At 45.5% G+C, this 13,742-nt stretch overlaps 1 protein-coding gene across 1 annotated transcript in view; it reads right to left on the reverse strand.

The window, feature by feature from the left end:
• Positions 1-13,742, reverse strand: part of DOCK11 (dedicator of cytokinesis 11) — a gene marked incomplete at its 5' end in the record, with an annotated part of 78,678 nt that overhangs the window by 16,598 nt on the left and 48,338 nt on the right. Inside the window, 11 exons of the mRNA XM_080352520.1 lie at positions 3,766-3,903; positions 5,505-5,620; positions 6,291-6,433; positions 6,660-6,731; positions 6,935-6,982; positions 7,695-7,761; positions 7,928-8,039; positions 10,041-10,144; positions 10,445-10,520; positions 11,231-11,347; positions 13,374-13,552. Of these exons, the coding sequence (XP_080208646.1) occupies positions 3,766-3,903; positions 5,505-5,620; positions 6,291-6,433; positions 6,660-6,731; positions 6,935-6,982; positions 7,695-7,761; positions 7,928-8,039; positions 10,041-10,144; positions 10,445-10,520; positions 11,231-11,347; positions 13,374-13,552 (1,172 nt within the window). The remainder of the gene's footprint in view (positions 1-3,765; positions 3,904-5,504; positions 5,621-6,290; positions 6,434-6,659; positions 6,732-6,934; positions 6,983-7,694; positions 7,762-7,927; positions 8,040-10,040; positions 10,145-10,444; positions 10,521-11,230; positions 11,348-13,373; positions 13,553-13,742) is intronic.

Genomic DNA, 13,742 nt, shown 5'->3' on the forward strand with positions numbered 1-13,742 from the left:
TAGGAGATGACAGTAAATACTGTCAAGAGTATTCACTCACATCCTCCAAGTCAGAGCCTGGAGCTGTTGCGGTGACCCTCTAGTCCTTGCATTTAGTATATTTGATTCAGAAAAGCTATGGTACTACTGTGGCTACCACCATGGTGTGCTGGTGAAAGAGTCTCAAACAGGAATCTAGGAGCTGTAGCTCATGAGACTACACTGTTGGGATTACACCGAGACACACAGGTTCAAGGCAGTAGGAAGACACTGCCCAAATATTTGCTGTTCACTGCCTGTTGCCAAAAATACTTTCAGAAAAAAAAAAAAAAAAATGGGAGAAAGAAAAGAAGCAAATAAACATCATAGTAACACATGGCTAAGAGGATCATCTGTGCACTGGGGAAAGGAGCAATTAAGTAATTGCTGCCTGTCTGTAATGCAATCCTTCTCCCATAGCAAGATGGAGTCACAATCAGCACTGGGATTATTAGCCCAGCCAGCACATGGACACCTACAAAGACATGGCTGGCACTTGCTCCCAGCAAGGACCACTGTTCACCTGCTGAGGGTTTTCAGACATTTCCAACCCAATGCAAGGGAGAAAAATTTTGTCTGGGAATCTGCTGCAGAAGAAGCCCAAAATCTCCCCCTGCACACTCCCCTCCACACAGCACCAGCTCTGGGAGGAAAACCCGTACCCTGTTCATAGGGAACCTGTGTCCCCAGCCCGCTGCCTTCTGGAGAGCAAGCCAAGCAGATGCAATCACTCCTGATGCCGGGTTCGGGGTGGCAGACCCAAGGGTGTCTGTTTGCCTGCCGGAGATCTGGCCAGGTGCTGCCTGTGGCTCTCCAGCTGGCAGGAGAACACGAGCTGGGAAGAGTTGAGAAACAGCACGTGTGGCGATGACTCTGCATGTGCTGGAGGAGCACGTTTCTGATCCAGCCCTGACATGAAGGGCCAGAGCAGGAGTCAACACAGTGAGTAGCTCCCGAAGAGGCCGCAGCTCAGAAGGGATACGAGAACAGGGCAGACACAGTAGCGGACAGGCCAGGCCAAGTGCCCTTCACAACTGCATGGGAGGCTGTACTGGTGCTGCGTCCTGAGAGCACTGATGTCGAGGGAAAGCACAGCTTGGTGTGGTCAGGAGAACTGCTGACAGGACAGGAAAAGCATCTCAAATCAGCTGTTGCAGGAGAGGAGCAAGGCTCTGCTGCCTGGTCCTTCAGGGTCTGGGATCTGTGATGCTTCTAACATGCCCTGCAAGTGCCAACGCATGGAGGGATGCCGAGGCACGGAGCAGGCAGCTACATGGGGATTCCATCATTTTCACATCCATGTGTCTGAGCTGCTCTTAATTCAGTGCAAATTATCTTGGTCCCCTCCTCTGTGCAAGATTTTCTTTGTAACCCTTCATTTCAAGACCATTCACAAGCATGTAAATATGTAATAATCTCTAAGTTACGGTCTGAATGAAGGGTTTAGATGTTAAGAAAACTTAGAGTATAAAAACAAGAGCAATCTAGCTTCTGTTGCATATTCCTAGCTGGTAAAACAGAGATGGCTTCCTTTCCTAATTCCCAGCACACAGACATGCAAGCAGGATTCATTCCAAAACCAAAACCAAACATGCAAGCAATTATAGACCTTGTTTGTTCTTTGCTTTCTTGTGACATTTCTCTTTTTAAAAGTCTTTTGCCTATCAAGTAACCAGATTTAATGCAGAAAGCAAGCTATTTTTAAGAAAGATTTTGGGGTGCAGAATAAATCTCAGGAGTTTTTTCCTCTCCAGCAACCATTTACTGTGACCCTAGATAAGAGGGGGATTATTTTCCTTGTAGTTATTAGCTACAAAAGGTCATAAAAATGACAAATTGTCCACTCTAGCTGTACCAAAGGTATAACTTACTTTTGGTTTTCTTGTAGTTAACACTAATTTATAGCTAACAGTGATATGCAACACAAAACAAAGCAGTGCAGCTTTTATAGTTCAAAACAAACTTGCGGAAAAACATGCCATCCTTGCACTTGTTGTGAAACACAGTGATCCCTCCAGCTATTTTATTGTCGCTTTGGGCCTTAGAAAAGCCCTTCAGAGGACTTAAACGGAAGTTTGGGACTCATGTGGTTATGGAGTTAGCAAAGAAAACACTTCCTTATAGATACCATCTTCTGGGCTCATATCTTGCTTTTACAGAAGCGACACTGTGTCCTGCCATCCGGGAAATGTGAGAAATAAACTGAAATAATTCTTTCATATATTTGAAGACTCACGATGGCAAATTCAGCGCGGATTGAGGCTGGCATCAATCCAAGAAAATGAACCCACTGCCTGTTCTTGCAGCAGCTAAGAATGCAGTGTGCGTTGCTGTCATTGGCATTTTGGAAAGCGAGCGTGGAACCCCTGACAGGCTCCAGGTTTTGAAGGCTGAAGGTGAGATCAAGTTGAGCAGGTGTGCAGGTTTGGCTTCACGTTCAAACAACCACAGAACATTTGCCAGGGAGGCAAGGAAGGTCTCTTATTTACTCTAGGCACAAAATAAAGTCTTTCTGGCTAAACAAACTTTAAACTAGTAAGGGGAAGAGATGTGCAGAGAGACTGTGTCTGAGGGGAGTGAGTGCAGGTCTGCATCAGGATGCATCTCAAGGTTAAGTAGATCACAGCAAGCAGAAAACTCAAAAGAAAGGTAGAGCAATAAACATGGATTGGAGTCTGTAGAAAAACTGAGTGATTCCTGCCAGTGCCAGCTGCCAATCTGGCAGGCTTTAAGAAGCCCCCTGGAAAAATACCTCATAGGGGACCACAGTGTCTGGAGCCAGACAGGTGCCTATCGCAAGACTTCTACATTTTCTGCTCCTCATGTGTGTGCTTAGGACAAACCAAAATACTCATACTAGCTCTTAGCTTTGCCATGGAGTTATAGTAAAATGTACATAGCACGGACTTTTTCCATCTTTGAAAAACAGTTTAGCAGTTTCTTTCCTTAGTCAGGCTTTGCTTGAGAACTCATGCAAGGCCTCCCTTGGAAGTAACACACCACTGCTTATCATTGACATACTGTGCTCTGCCTGTCTGCAATCTCACACCACTTGGATCTACCTCATTAATGAAGTGTTGCACCCAAGTAATTGAGAGGTTTTAATCCATTTTGAATATATGATAACCGAGCAGCTTGGAAGGAATGGAGTTTGCATGTACATCTAGTCTCAAAAATGTACTTATGAGAAGTGGCAGGTTTTGAAAAGCACAAAGGGAAATGTCAGCAATAGCACCAGTCACTGCTCTTATGTGGTTACCTGCGGCTTTGACGCTGCTTGAGCTCAGGGGATTAAACAGCCTCACTGTGTAACAGGGCTCCGAAAAGTGTAGAAAGAGGTTCAGCCAGTAGTACCCTCTTTCAAAAGCAATGGGAGAGGAGCAGCTTGTCAGTACAAGCACTATTCACGCAATAGCTTTGTCAGCAATACCGACAGTTTGGGGCAAAGATTCAAGAAGCACCAGCTTTTGGTCAGATACTAATCTTTAACAGCAGTTTCGTGACCAAAGCAAGTGAAGCAATTCCTCATCATTTCTCCTTTTGTTTCCTGATACCCATCAAATAATAAATAATTGTTGAAATAAATAACTTAACCCAGGTTTTTTTTTAAATCCACGGAGAAGTTGTTTTCTAGAGCACATCTCCAAACTGCACACAATATCAATTTAACAGGAGTTTAAGCACACTGGTCTCTTCTGTCATACCTATATAAATTCTCCTGCACCTTTGGAGTCACGTATTACGTACCTTACTAATGAAAGCTCTCAGAGAGGCAAACACATGCTTAAGAGCTGCTTCTGATTGTCCATTTTTGAGAAAAGCCAAATGAATATCAAAAACCTTTTTCATGAGCGGATTGTGGCCATCGTTGCTTAAAAGCTGGGTCTGGAAAGCAAGAGGAGAATTTACTTTGCAGAAATGTTGTGCCCAAAGCTGGAAACAACAGAGATAATTTTGCGTAATTAATCACATCAGTTTTTAAGGCAGATAAAGATCAGTAAAAACATAACCAATAAATGTGACAACCAGTACAAACTTACACTAGTTGCTCAGATTATATTTCTCTGGCAGAGAACAGAACAAAAATATGTTACCACTTTTCCAGTACTACTTTCAAACCCTAACTGAATATTTTGTACAACTTTCACTGGTTGCCTAGAGTTATTTTAAATAAAACAGGCTGTTACCAACATAATTATCACACTGTTTTTTCCATTTCTTTATATTTATCTCAACAAGCGTTTCGTTTGCAGTCAAAAAGAGAGAGGGAAAAAAAAAAAGACTATCACATCTTTTCACTGGGCAGATTTGTAGCTGCAGTAAGTCAGTACACTCCCCTTGGCTCCCGCGAAGTTTTGACAGTTTGCACCTTTTGGAAATTTGGTAAAGTGAAATTACTTGGAGTAGATTAATACATCTTGGTATCAGAGTTAATGTGCCTGCTTGCAGCCACTGCACAGGGAGCCTGGCACAGTGTGGCCACTCAATGAGGATGTGCATACCCTATATCGATGGGAGATCAATAGTGCCCATGTCATTGCCAGTCCAAGCAATCCTCAGGTTTGTCTTTTGATATCCTGTAGACATCTTGTAGCAAGGTAAGATTAGGATCCACACTGTTAAACTGAACTCATTTACTCTGGCAGTAAGAACAGCATCAGCACTTTTACTGCAGCGCAGAGCACACTTGTGTGTGGTGACACTGTATGACCATAAAAGCAAAGCAGAAGCCCATTAAAGCGGAAGAGAATCCAGTCTATCCTGTGGTTTGAAAAATCACATTGTTTTGTGGTTCAGCGATATTCAAAAAGAGGCAACTGAAAAAGCCAAGCAAGTTTTAGCTCTTGCACGTAAATCCTTCTGCTGTTGCCAGACTTTTAAGGAGTAATTTTCTGGAACAGTATTTCAGAACATTGCTGCCAGTCTGGGGTTCTCTTCACCATCAAGTCTTTGAGTCCTATAGATGGCAATGACTGCCAGGAGTGTGAATCACTACATGGAAGAGAAGACTTCCACCAGTCCTACTGGTCCTGTCTGAACGGATAACGACAGCTGGAACACCTCAGCCCCAGAGACATTCATGTACAGCGATTCAAAGAAATCTGGGCCTCGCTTCTAGGCAATTTATGGTAGAAAACAGTGACTGTTCTAAGAATACTAGACCTTCATTTCCCTTTCCTCTAGTCCCTCCTTTCTGTATGAGGTACATTTCCTCTTACTCTATTTTTGTAATGCCTACACTCATGCTATAACATCCATGTAATTTTCACTGGTCTTGCAGTTTTGAAGAAAATACAAGATTGCGTAAGTGCATAATTATTCTGAGATCCTGTAAAACACTCAGCATTTTGGAAAATAAGCTGCAAATGATTTGGTTTTGTAACGCCTTCCATTATATGCCACTCCAGGAGAATGGATCATGAAAATCCACACACGTATAGAAATACAGCACACTTTTCTACAATACTTTTGATTTCAATGCTGACCTTGAAACTCTGAGTGAAAAAAGAGATGGTGTCCAGGACTGTCAGGCACACTTCGGTGGCAATATTGCCCTCCAGTAACGCCTGGTGCACAATATCTGCTTCTGAGGTGCCTGCATCTGTGGATAGAAAGCAAATCAGGAGGAAACAGTGTTCAACAGTCCAGCTCTCACAAGATCTCAATGCTGATATGGACAAGGTTCCCCCACTCACACTTCACTGGGTTTGGAAGATGAGGTAAAATAGCAAGTTGCTGAATTTGTCAGCTACATTAAGAGAAGCTGTATCAGCCTGATGCCAGCCAAGAAAACCAGTATTTGTACTTCCCCTTAATCTCACTGTCTTTAAAGCCAGACAGAGAATGGGGTGTCCAGGTTGCACCCACAGAGGGGAAATGGCAAGGTGCCTCAATGGGGTAAAACTCACCCATGCGAAGAGGCTCAGAGCAGGTCCTGGCCCAGGTGTCTGCACGGGGCAGCTCTCCTGCCTGCCCTGCTCACTACCCAAACCAAGGCATTGCCTACACACACCCCCAGCCAAGGAGCTGAGCCGAGGCAGGCGAGAGGAAAAAGTCACACAACTCCTAAATCCCACAGGTGATTTTTAAGGGGCTGGCTCAAATCTTTCTGGTGAACTAATCTAGGGATGCTGTAGGGAAGAGCAGTGACCACTGTAATTCTGCAGAGTTTCAGTATCTCGAAGCAATAAGCAGCATGCAGAAAATGGCTACATGCACTTTTCAGCGGGCTAATTATACTCCACGGTCCCATCTCGCTCTGCTGTACATACTGTGGTTGAGTGTGAAGGAGGTCTCCAAGCTGCCCAGATGCTGGAGCCGCACCTGCATCCCCCCAGCTCTGCTGCGGAGCGCTGGCATCGTCTGGGATTTCCTATCGGTTCCCGTGTGCTTGGATAACCAGGCATCATGCACCCTGCAAGGGGAAGCAAAGACTGCGGGTTTGGACGAGCAGCAGCGGCCACATCACAACAGGATTACAGGAGGCACCAGGATGGAAACCTGGCCTCCCTCCAGCGCACTAATCTGGCTTATCCTGGACAATCCCAGTGGGAATGACCAAGCTACCCTGCCTGTGCCAGATGGTCCTAGAGCTAACAAAAGAGCAGTGCTGCTGCTCGGGGAGCAGAGATGTGTCTCACCTGCAGCTGGCTGGGGGGGACACTGCCAACCTGCAACCGGGAGCGCGTGGGCCTGGGGGTCTCATGCAGGAGCTGGAGGGGAGGGAAGGGGCAGGGTGCTAAAGTGAGGGGACTCTGCTGGCAGCATTGGTGCTGAGCAGAGTCCCAGCCCCACGGGTTTTCTGCCTGTGTGGGTTCACCCGGTGTGGTTGTGCACACTCCCTTCGTGCCCTGGCTGTGGCAGGGAGCACAGGGATGGCCCCCCTACCTCAGCCCCGGGCAGAAGAATACAGTACCTGGCAATATTTCTCTTCCCCACATATCTGAAGTGAAATAAACACACCCTAGAAAGAAAATAAAATATGTATCAGGAATGATCCAGAACATAGGACAAGGGGTAATGGTTTTAAACATGAGGTAGAAATTTATTACAACGAGGTAATTGCCCAGAGAGGTGGTAGACGCCCCATCCCTGGAAACATCTCAGGCTGGGCTGGACTCTGAGCAACCTGATCTGGGTGAAGATGTCCCTGCTCATGGCAGGGGGGTTGGACTAGATGGGCTTTGAAGGTCCCTTCCAACCCAAACTGTTCTATGATTTAAAATCTACCCTATCCCTGTCTGCAGACACACTCCTCCATGCATGAGAGTTTGGGGTTTGTATTTACAAGGCACTTGACTCACACTCTTGGTTTCCAAACCCTATGGCCCACCCCTGTCTCCTCTCTCATCTGTTCCACCAACCTGGCTGCAAAGCACAGGTTGTGCTGGTTACGGCAGGAGGGTGGGCCACGAGCCTTGCTCATCCTGGGTGTTGGGATACCCTCTGCGCGGCATGGACTGAGCACAGGACACTGCCACTTCACCGTGTTCCCTCCATATACACCTGTTTCTCCTTAGAGGGAGGAAGAGCATTTCCTTACATCCTGCCAGACACCTCTCATGCTGCCCAGGACCATGTGTACCCAGCGAGGCACATCACTTTCATTGCTTTTTCTTGGCCAGTGCTGCCCACACAAAGGTGCAGTATTTGAATTTCAGCCTCATGATACTCACTCCAAAAGCACAAGGACATTGATCAGCTCCTGGGGTGAGAATTTGTTCCAGTAAGCTAAAAGAGTATCTGAAAGGAAAAAAAAAATAAAGAAAATAAAAGAAATATAAAACAACAAGCAAACAGTGCACTGAGATTTAAAAAAAAAAAATTAACATAGGACCTTATAGACCAAAACTGCCAGTGATGGTTTCTTGTCTTTCTGGCTGCCCTGCAGTGAGCAGGAGCCACCCACCTTCAGAAATCATCTTCACAATGTAGAGGTAGCACATCAGGAGCGTTCGGATCTCAAACTGGTCCAAGCGGCTGCAGTGTGACACGCTACTTCTCGTGGAGCTTCTGCGGATCTAAAGGCACAGGAATGTGATGCGGGGGACAGTGGCCCTGAGCGCATGGGCGCAGCAAACCCAGCACACAACAGATGCGCCAGCATTCCTCCTGTCCCCCGACATCTGCAGCCCCACTGCACCATGTGTGACATGCTTTGGAGACATCTCAGCTTCCAGGGTTGCTGCCCATCTGGTGATGGGCACTTTGGAAATGCTGGACGCATGGCTGAACACTTCTCTGCCACAAGAAAAAATGTCTGGGCAGAGAATGCTGCCTTATCCAGTGAAATGCACGGCAGCCCTGCTTTCACCTCCCCTGCTCTCTGCAGTGCCTAAGCTCCCAGATATTTTTGCAATCAGTTCTTGTCAAACAAAATAGTTCATTAGCTGTCACAGTTTAAAGCAAGAATATAACTTTTTGCTAAAGATGTACACTTCAAAATAAAATGTCGGTTACTAAAAAGCCTGGAAATTTCAGCTTAAGAACTTTTTCTTCTCTCCTGATTTTTGGAAGAGTCTCTTGTTTTCCCTCCTGCTTAGGGACTTAGACAAAGATAAGTGAAACCCTGCTGGCAAGTCAATCTGTGTGGGAAAGGCTTGGGCACTGCGTGGTGGGAAACACAACTTCTAAAGCTTTACCTTTTTTCTTTGTTTTGCATTCTCTGTGCTCACCCTAGCTGTATCCTCCAACAAATGGATACGATTAAGCTCTAAGCAGAACGCTTCTCTCAAAGCTGTGCCTCACATGTCTGGAGAACGATCCACAGATCTTATTTGTTGTTTATCCTGAGACAAGCTGTAGATATGAGTCATCATCCAACAGAATTAAACATTCAGTTTAGAGCCTGAGATACAGTGCTATAGCCAGAACTTTGCTGTTGACCATGCCAAAGTATCAAGTCACCACACAACGCACTCCAGCGGAACAAGCGATAAGCAACATGCCTGCCTCTGCAGAGCAGTGTTAAAACTGTGCTCCTCCACGGGGCATCGCCTTTCAATGGTTTTGTGGATATTACAATCCCTAACAGAAAAGCTGTTTTCAAGAGCTCTGAAAAACATGTCTTCAAGGACACAGAAGAGGCTGCCTAGCTGTGGAAAAACCTGAGCGGCAAGCAACAACGTTTTCTGCAAACCCAGCCAGGTGTTGCTGCCAGCAGAGTTGGAGCATATGCTCAGAGATTTGCTGAATATGAACAGTTTGATAGTCAAGTGTTTGGCTATACTTGGTCCTGTAGCTTTGTGATTCATGTGGGAGAGCTTGGAAGGCCACACCTCTCCTAAGCCTGTCAGGACAAAGCCAGCAGGAGCCCAGACAATCTTTGCCTTGCTTGTTGTAGGGGCCAAAGTTTTTAAGGATGCATCAATGATTCATGCCAGCCCAAGACACCTGGAAAGTGCCTTGAGGAAAACCAGGGGCTGGTCTGCACAAATACCTGATTTCCATGCCTACAATCTGCCAATAAGCAGAGTAGACGCTGTTTGAACAGTGGGGTCAGAGCTCTTTTTGATGTGACCGCAGTCTCCTTGTGCCAGCTTGGGGCAGTGGTTATTAGCCTGTGGTGATTCTCCTACAAATAACTCATCTTCTTTTAAGTCGGTGGCCACTGGCAATCTTACATCACCGTGCTTTGCCTCCCAGTCGTGTGTGGAAACCAGTTCCCAGCACTGCGCACTGAGCACTGGCCAAGCTGAGACCAATCCACGCACAGGGAGCGCATCTGAGTGTGGATAAATGCACCATAGGAGCAGAGATTTTCCCCACGGATTTTGCCTTTCATGTTTGATAAGTAATTTATCGACAGTTATATTTTTGTCTCAGAGATGTTTGAAGAGCGAAAGCATACCAGACCCCTGAGTCTGACCTCCTCTGTTAAACATGAATCTCGCCAAACAGAGGCATTTATAAGCTGGCCTTTGAGAGCATTACCACAGCAAACTCCTTTTCCCTCCCCTTATTTAACACAGCCCACAGACCGGTGCAGTGAACACCATTCTTTCTAACCCCAGATACGTTACATTTTCACTCTGATCTGGCGAACTGGTCACCCCCTCTGAGTTCAGGGATCCTTTCGAGTCCTCTCGCTTTATTGCATGGCCATTTGGAAGTGCTGCTCCACTGGCTGGGAAAAAACCAAACCCCACAATTAGCGCCTTTGCAGCTGCACTCTTCAGCGCATCACTGACAGCACCAGACAGCACAGAGAGGGATTGCCTAAACCCCATGTCGAAAGCTGATTAATCTTGAAAGGACAACTGGGTTGACACCGTGTTTGGGGAAAAGCATACAGACTCCAAGAGGTCTTCTGACAGATGGTTATTTCAGGTTTCAGGTAATGGGTCTTGGGGGCTGGTAATAGTTACTTTCAAATAGTTATGTTAAAAATAAATGGGAAAGTTAAAGTTTAGAAAAATTAATTTACCTGGATCTTTGTCTGCAATCAGGCTGGATCTGTTTGATGGGGATGCGAAACTGCACATGAATTCATCCCTGGATGTCTATAAAGCAATATAAGGTTTTTGTGACCAATGGAAAATAACACCTATTCTCTTCTAGAAGAGAATAATGAAATTAAAAAAGGCAAATTAGAGCAGCTTTTAAAAAACAGATGAAAAAAATCTGTTTTCTTTCTTCCATAACAAGGAGACAAGTGACTTGGGGAGGAATACAAAGAATAGCAGAACATATTAAATTAAGTCATAGTAGCCTTTTGCCTTTTGTTTTTCACCATTTGAGTTGAAATTTTGAATTGTTTTTTTCTCAAATGCCTTTTGTTGTTGTTGTTGTTGATGTTGTTTTGCCCAGAACAAGGTGGAACCAAGTCCAGTGTGCAAGGCTAAGCCTGCCTGGGAACCACACACAGCCCTCAGGCAGAGGCAGCTCCCCAGATCAGCTGCTGGAGTCCCAGCCTGAGCCCTGTTGCAACTCATTGCACTTGGAGGGACTTACCACACCTGATAGCACTACTCATACCATAAAGGAACACGTTAAACGACAGCAAGGAAAAGGGGGCAGTGCCAAGTCCGGAACCAAGTCACCGGAAAAGCCAAATTAAAAGAAACAAGTACATTTTGGGGCTGTGGGGAGAAGAAAAACACACTTATTTCTGCAGCTGAGCCTGGCTGCGGGCAGTGGAAGTTGCACAGGGGTGTGTGGGGAGAGGAGGATGGAGGAGAAGGGCAAAGAGGCTTCACTGGGCTTTACTCACGGGGCTGGAGGCGGCGGCGCAGGAGTAGAGAGCCTCACGGCTGGCCACGCGCTGCAGGTTCTCCAGCAGCAGCCCGAACAGCGGCAGGTACAGCTGGGCTATTTTTGCCTGCTGGTTCTGAAAAACAACAGGGAGAAGAATGTAGTTAAGAACCCAGGCTTTCAATGGGGTAAAAGGTGGAAAATATGGAGCCAAAACATATATATAGATATATTTTTTGTTACACACTTTATAGGGTGTCTGAGGACATGAATTGGCTTGGCTTCTCATCTCCACTTCCAGAGCTGCCAGGTAGGTATTACGCTTCTAGCAGCAAGCTTGGGGCATTCAGGGATTTTGGGAGCTGAATAACATTCTCAGCCATACAGGATGTGTGATAAACTAAATCCCGGATTTCCTAACTCTTTGATAGGCACTTCACTCACATGACTTGATATTCAAGTGCAACACCCAAGAGCAATGAAACAAAAATATTTGCTCCTTGCCTAGTGCTGGCTATTGCTTCCAGTCAGGAATTCTCCATAGCAAATGCTTCTAGGTAAAACAGTTTGTAGGAACAGATTAATTTGAATTAACTGATACAGATCAAACCTGGACAGGGTTGGCATGACGCAAGGCTCTCTAATATCCACTTCTCTTTTGTTAAAAACTTGTTATTCTGGACTTGATAGAAAGGTTAAAAAAATAAAGGTTTATGAATTGAATTGCATGTTTTAATTGATACAAGAGTTCAGTTTTTTCTTCTGATTCAGTATGATAAAAGATTAAAGAAATATTGAAAATGCCCAGGGGTTGAAAAAACCCTCTCTCAGCCATTGATGGAGCTGGTGTTTCCTTGGCTGGGGTGAGACTGCAGCACCAGACCCTGCCACGCTCAGCCTGTCCTGCCCGTGACATGTTTTTTTCACTTTGGTGTGCTGGGACACCAGCTGAGCATCCTGCCCTGGCTCCAGGCAGTTTCCTGCTTATGCAGCCAGGAGCACAACACACGTACAAAAATCCAGAGGGACAATTTTAAAGCCAGTGGTGTTTTTGAGGAGGCAGGAATTGTGCTGCATACCGAGGGGGCAACCAGCTCCTGAATTAGTGTGAGGGTTTTCAGGCACCCAGGAGCGCAGGAACAGGCTGCCTGTGGCTCAGGCTTGACAGACAGCTGTCAAATCTCTCCTTAAAGATCAAGTCTTGCCAACTACCACAGGTCGCAGCTTTGTTTTGATGGCAGTGCAAGTCACTGAGGATCATCATGGCAGAGAAAAGCAAGTCCAGCTCCTGCTCAGCCCTTCCAAACAGGCAGAGAAGGGAGAAAATGAGAGGAAAGAGGAGAGAGCAGAGAGGAGAGAGCAGAGAGGAGCTGGCTCTGAGTCCATGCAAAAGGCAGGAGCCCAGGGCACATTTGGGTCACTTCTCCCACCCTTTGTGTCCAGGAGGCTACCCACATTCCCAGATAAATCCCAGGAATAGAGCACACTAGGAGCAATTCAAAGAGCTGAACTCTGGACAGACATGTTTTCAGCCTAGAGCAAGGACAGGTAGTGTCTGCACAGGGAGCTCAGCCCTTTCAAGGACATGGGTCAGCAGAGAGCAGCATCAAGAACGAAAACAAGCACAACCCCAGGCTCTTTCAGCATCACCACACACTGAGCCTCTGACCAAAGAAGGCTGAAAGTTACCCAGCAGACACCCTCCATCTCATGAGAATCCACAGATCCTCTCTTCTGATTCCCTCATTAGTAAAACATGCAGCTGACTTGTAACAGGAATCAGTCCTGTTTCCTAATTACAGCATATTATTGCAGGATATTAATTTAAGTCCAAGACCAGAAGAACATTGATGTTGCTTAATTTTGTTGAACAGCCTCTTGGCTAATGACACTTTCAAGTTCCTTAATGGCTCAGGGTTTTATAATCTAAATGCTCTGCATAAATAAGAGTGCTGCAGTTATCTGATGGCATTGTTTGTGTTCCTACGTCACTTCTCAGAGCTATTACTGTAATGCCATAACAATCAGTTACTTACAACAGTTCCCTAAAAAATAAAGAGAATACCCTTAGTGTACCACACAAGACCTAAAGCTCTGACACATGCATTTTTTTCACAAAATTGAATAATATTATGTTTAAAAGCCAACAAAATATGCCTGACCTTGTGCTGGTATCTGTTGTCGAAGGCATGCTTTATCAGGAGATTTTTTAAGACTGAGATGGCTGTATATCTGATATCGTAGTTGTCCTGCAAGGCAACAGAGGCTTCTCTGAGAAGCATCCCCACCAGGAAATGATGTTTGCAATACTCATCAGTTAAGCTGTATTCAAGATTTACATCTGAAAGAAACAGCAAGGCAATGGTTAAGTGAATTAATTGTTCCAGGGATCTGTTCAGAGCAAGACATAATGGTCATGTAAGACAAAACAGCCTTCGAGTATGGTTCATCACTCTGTCTCCTACAGTGCATTGATCTTTTAATAAAGCCTGAACTGATTACAGTTTTCTCCACCATGAGTTAAGTCATAT

This window comes from Nesoenas mayeri (genome assembly GCF_963082525.1).
Source record: "Nesoenas mayeri genome assembly, chromosome: 13".
In the NCBI taxonomy this organism is placed as follows: Eukaryota; Metazoa; Chordata; class Aves; order Columbiformes; family Columbidae; genus Nesoenas; species Nesoenas mayeri.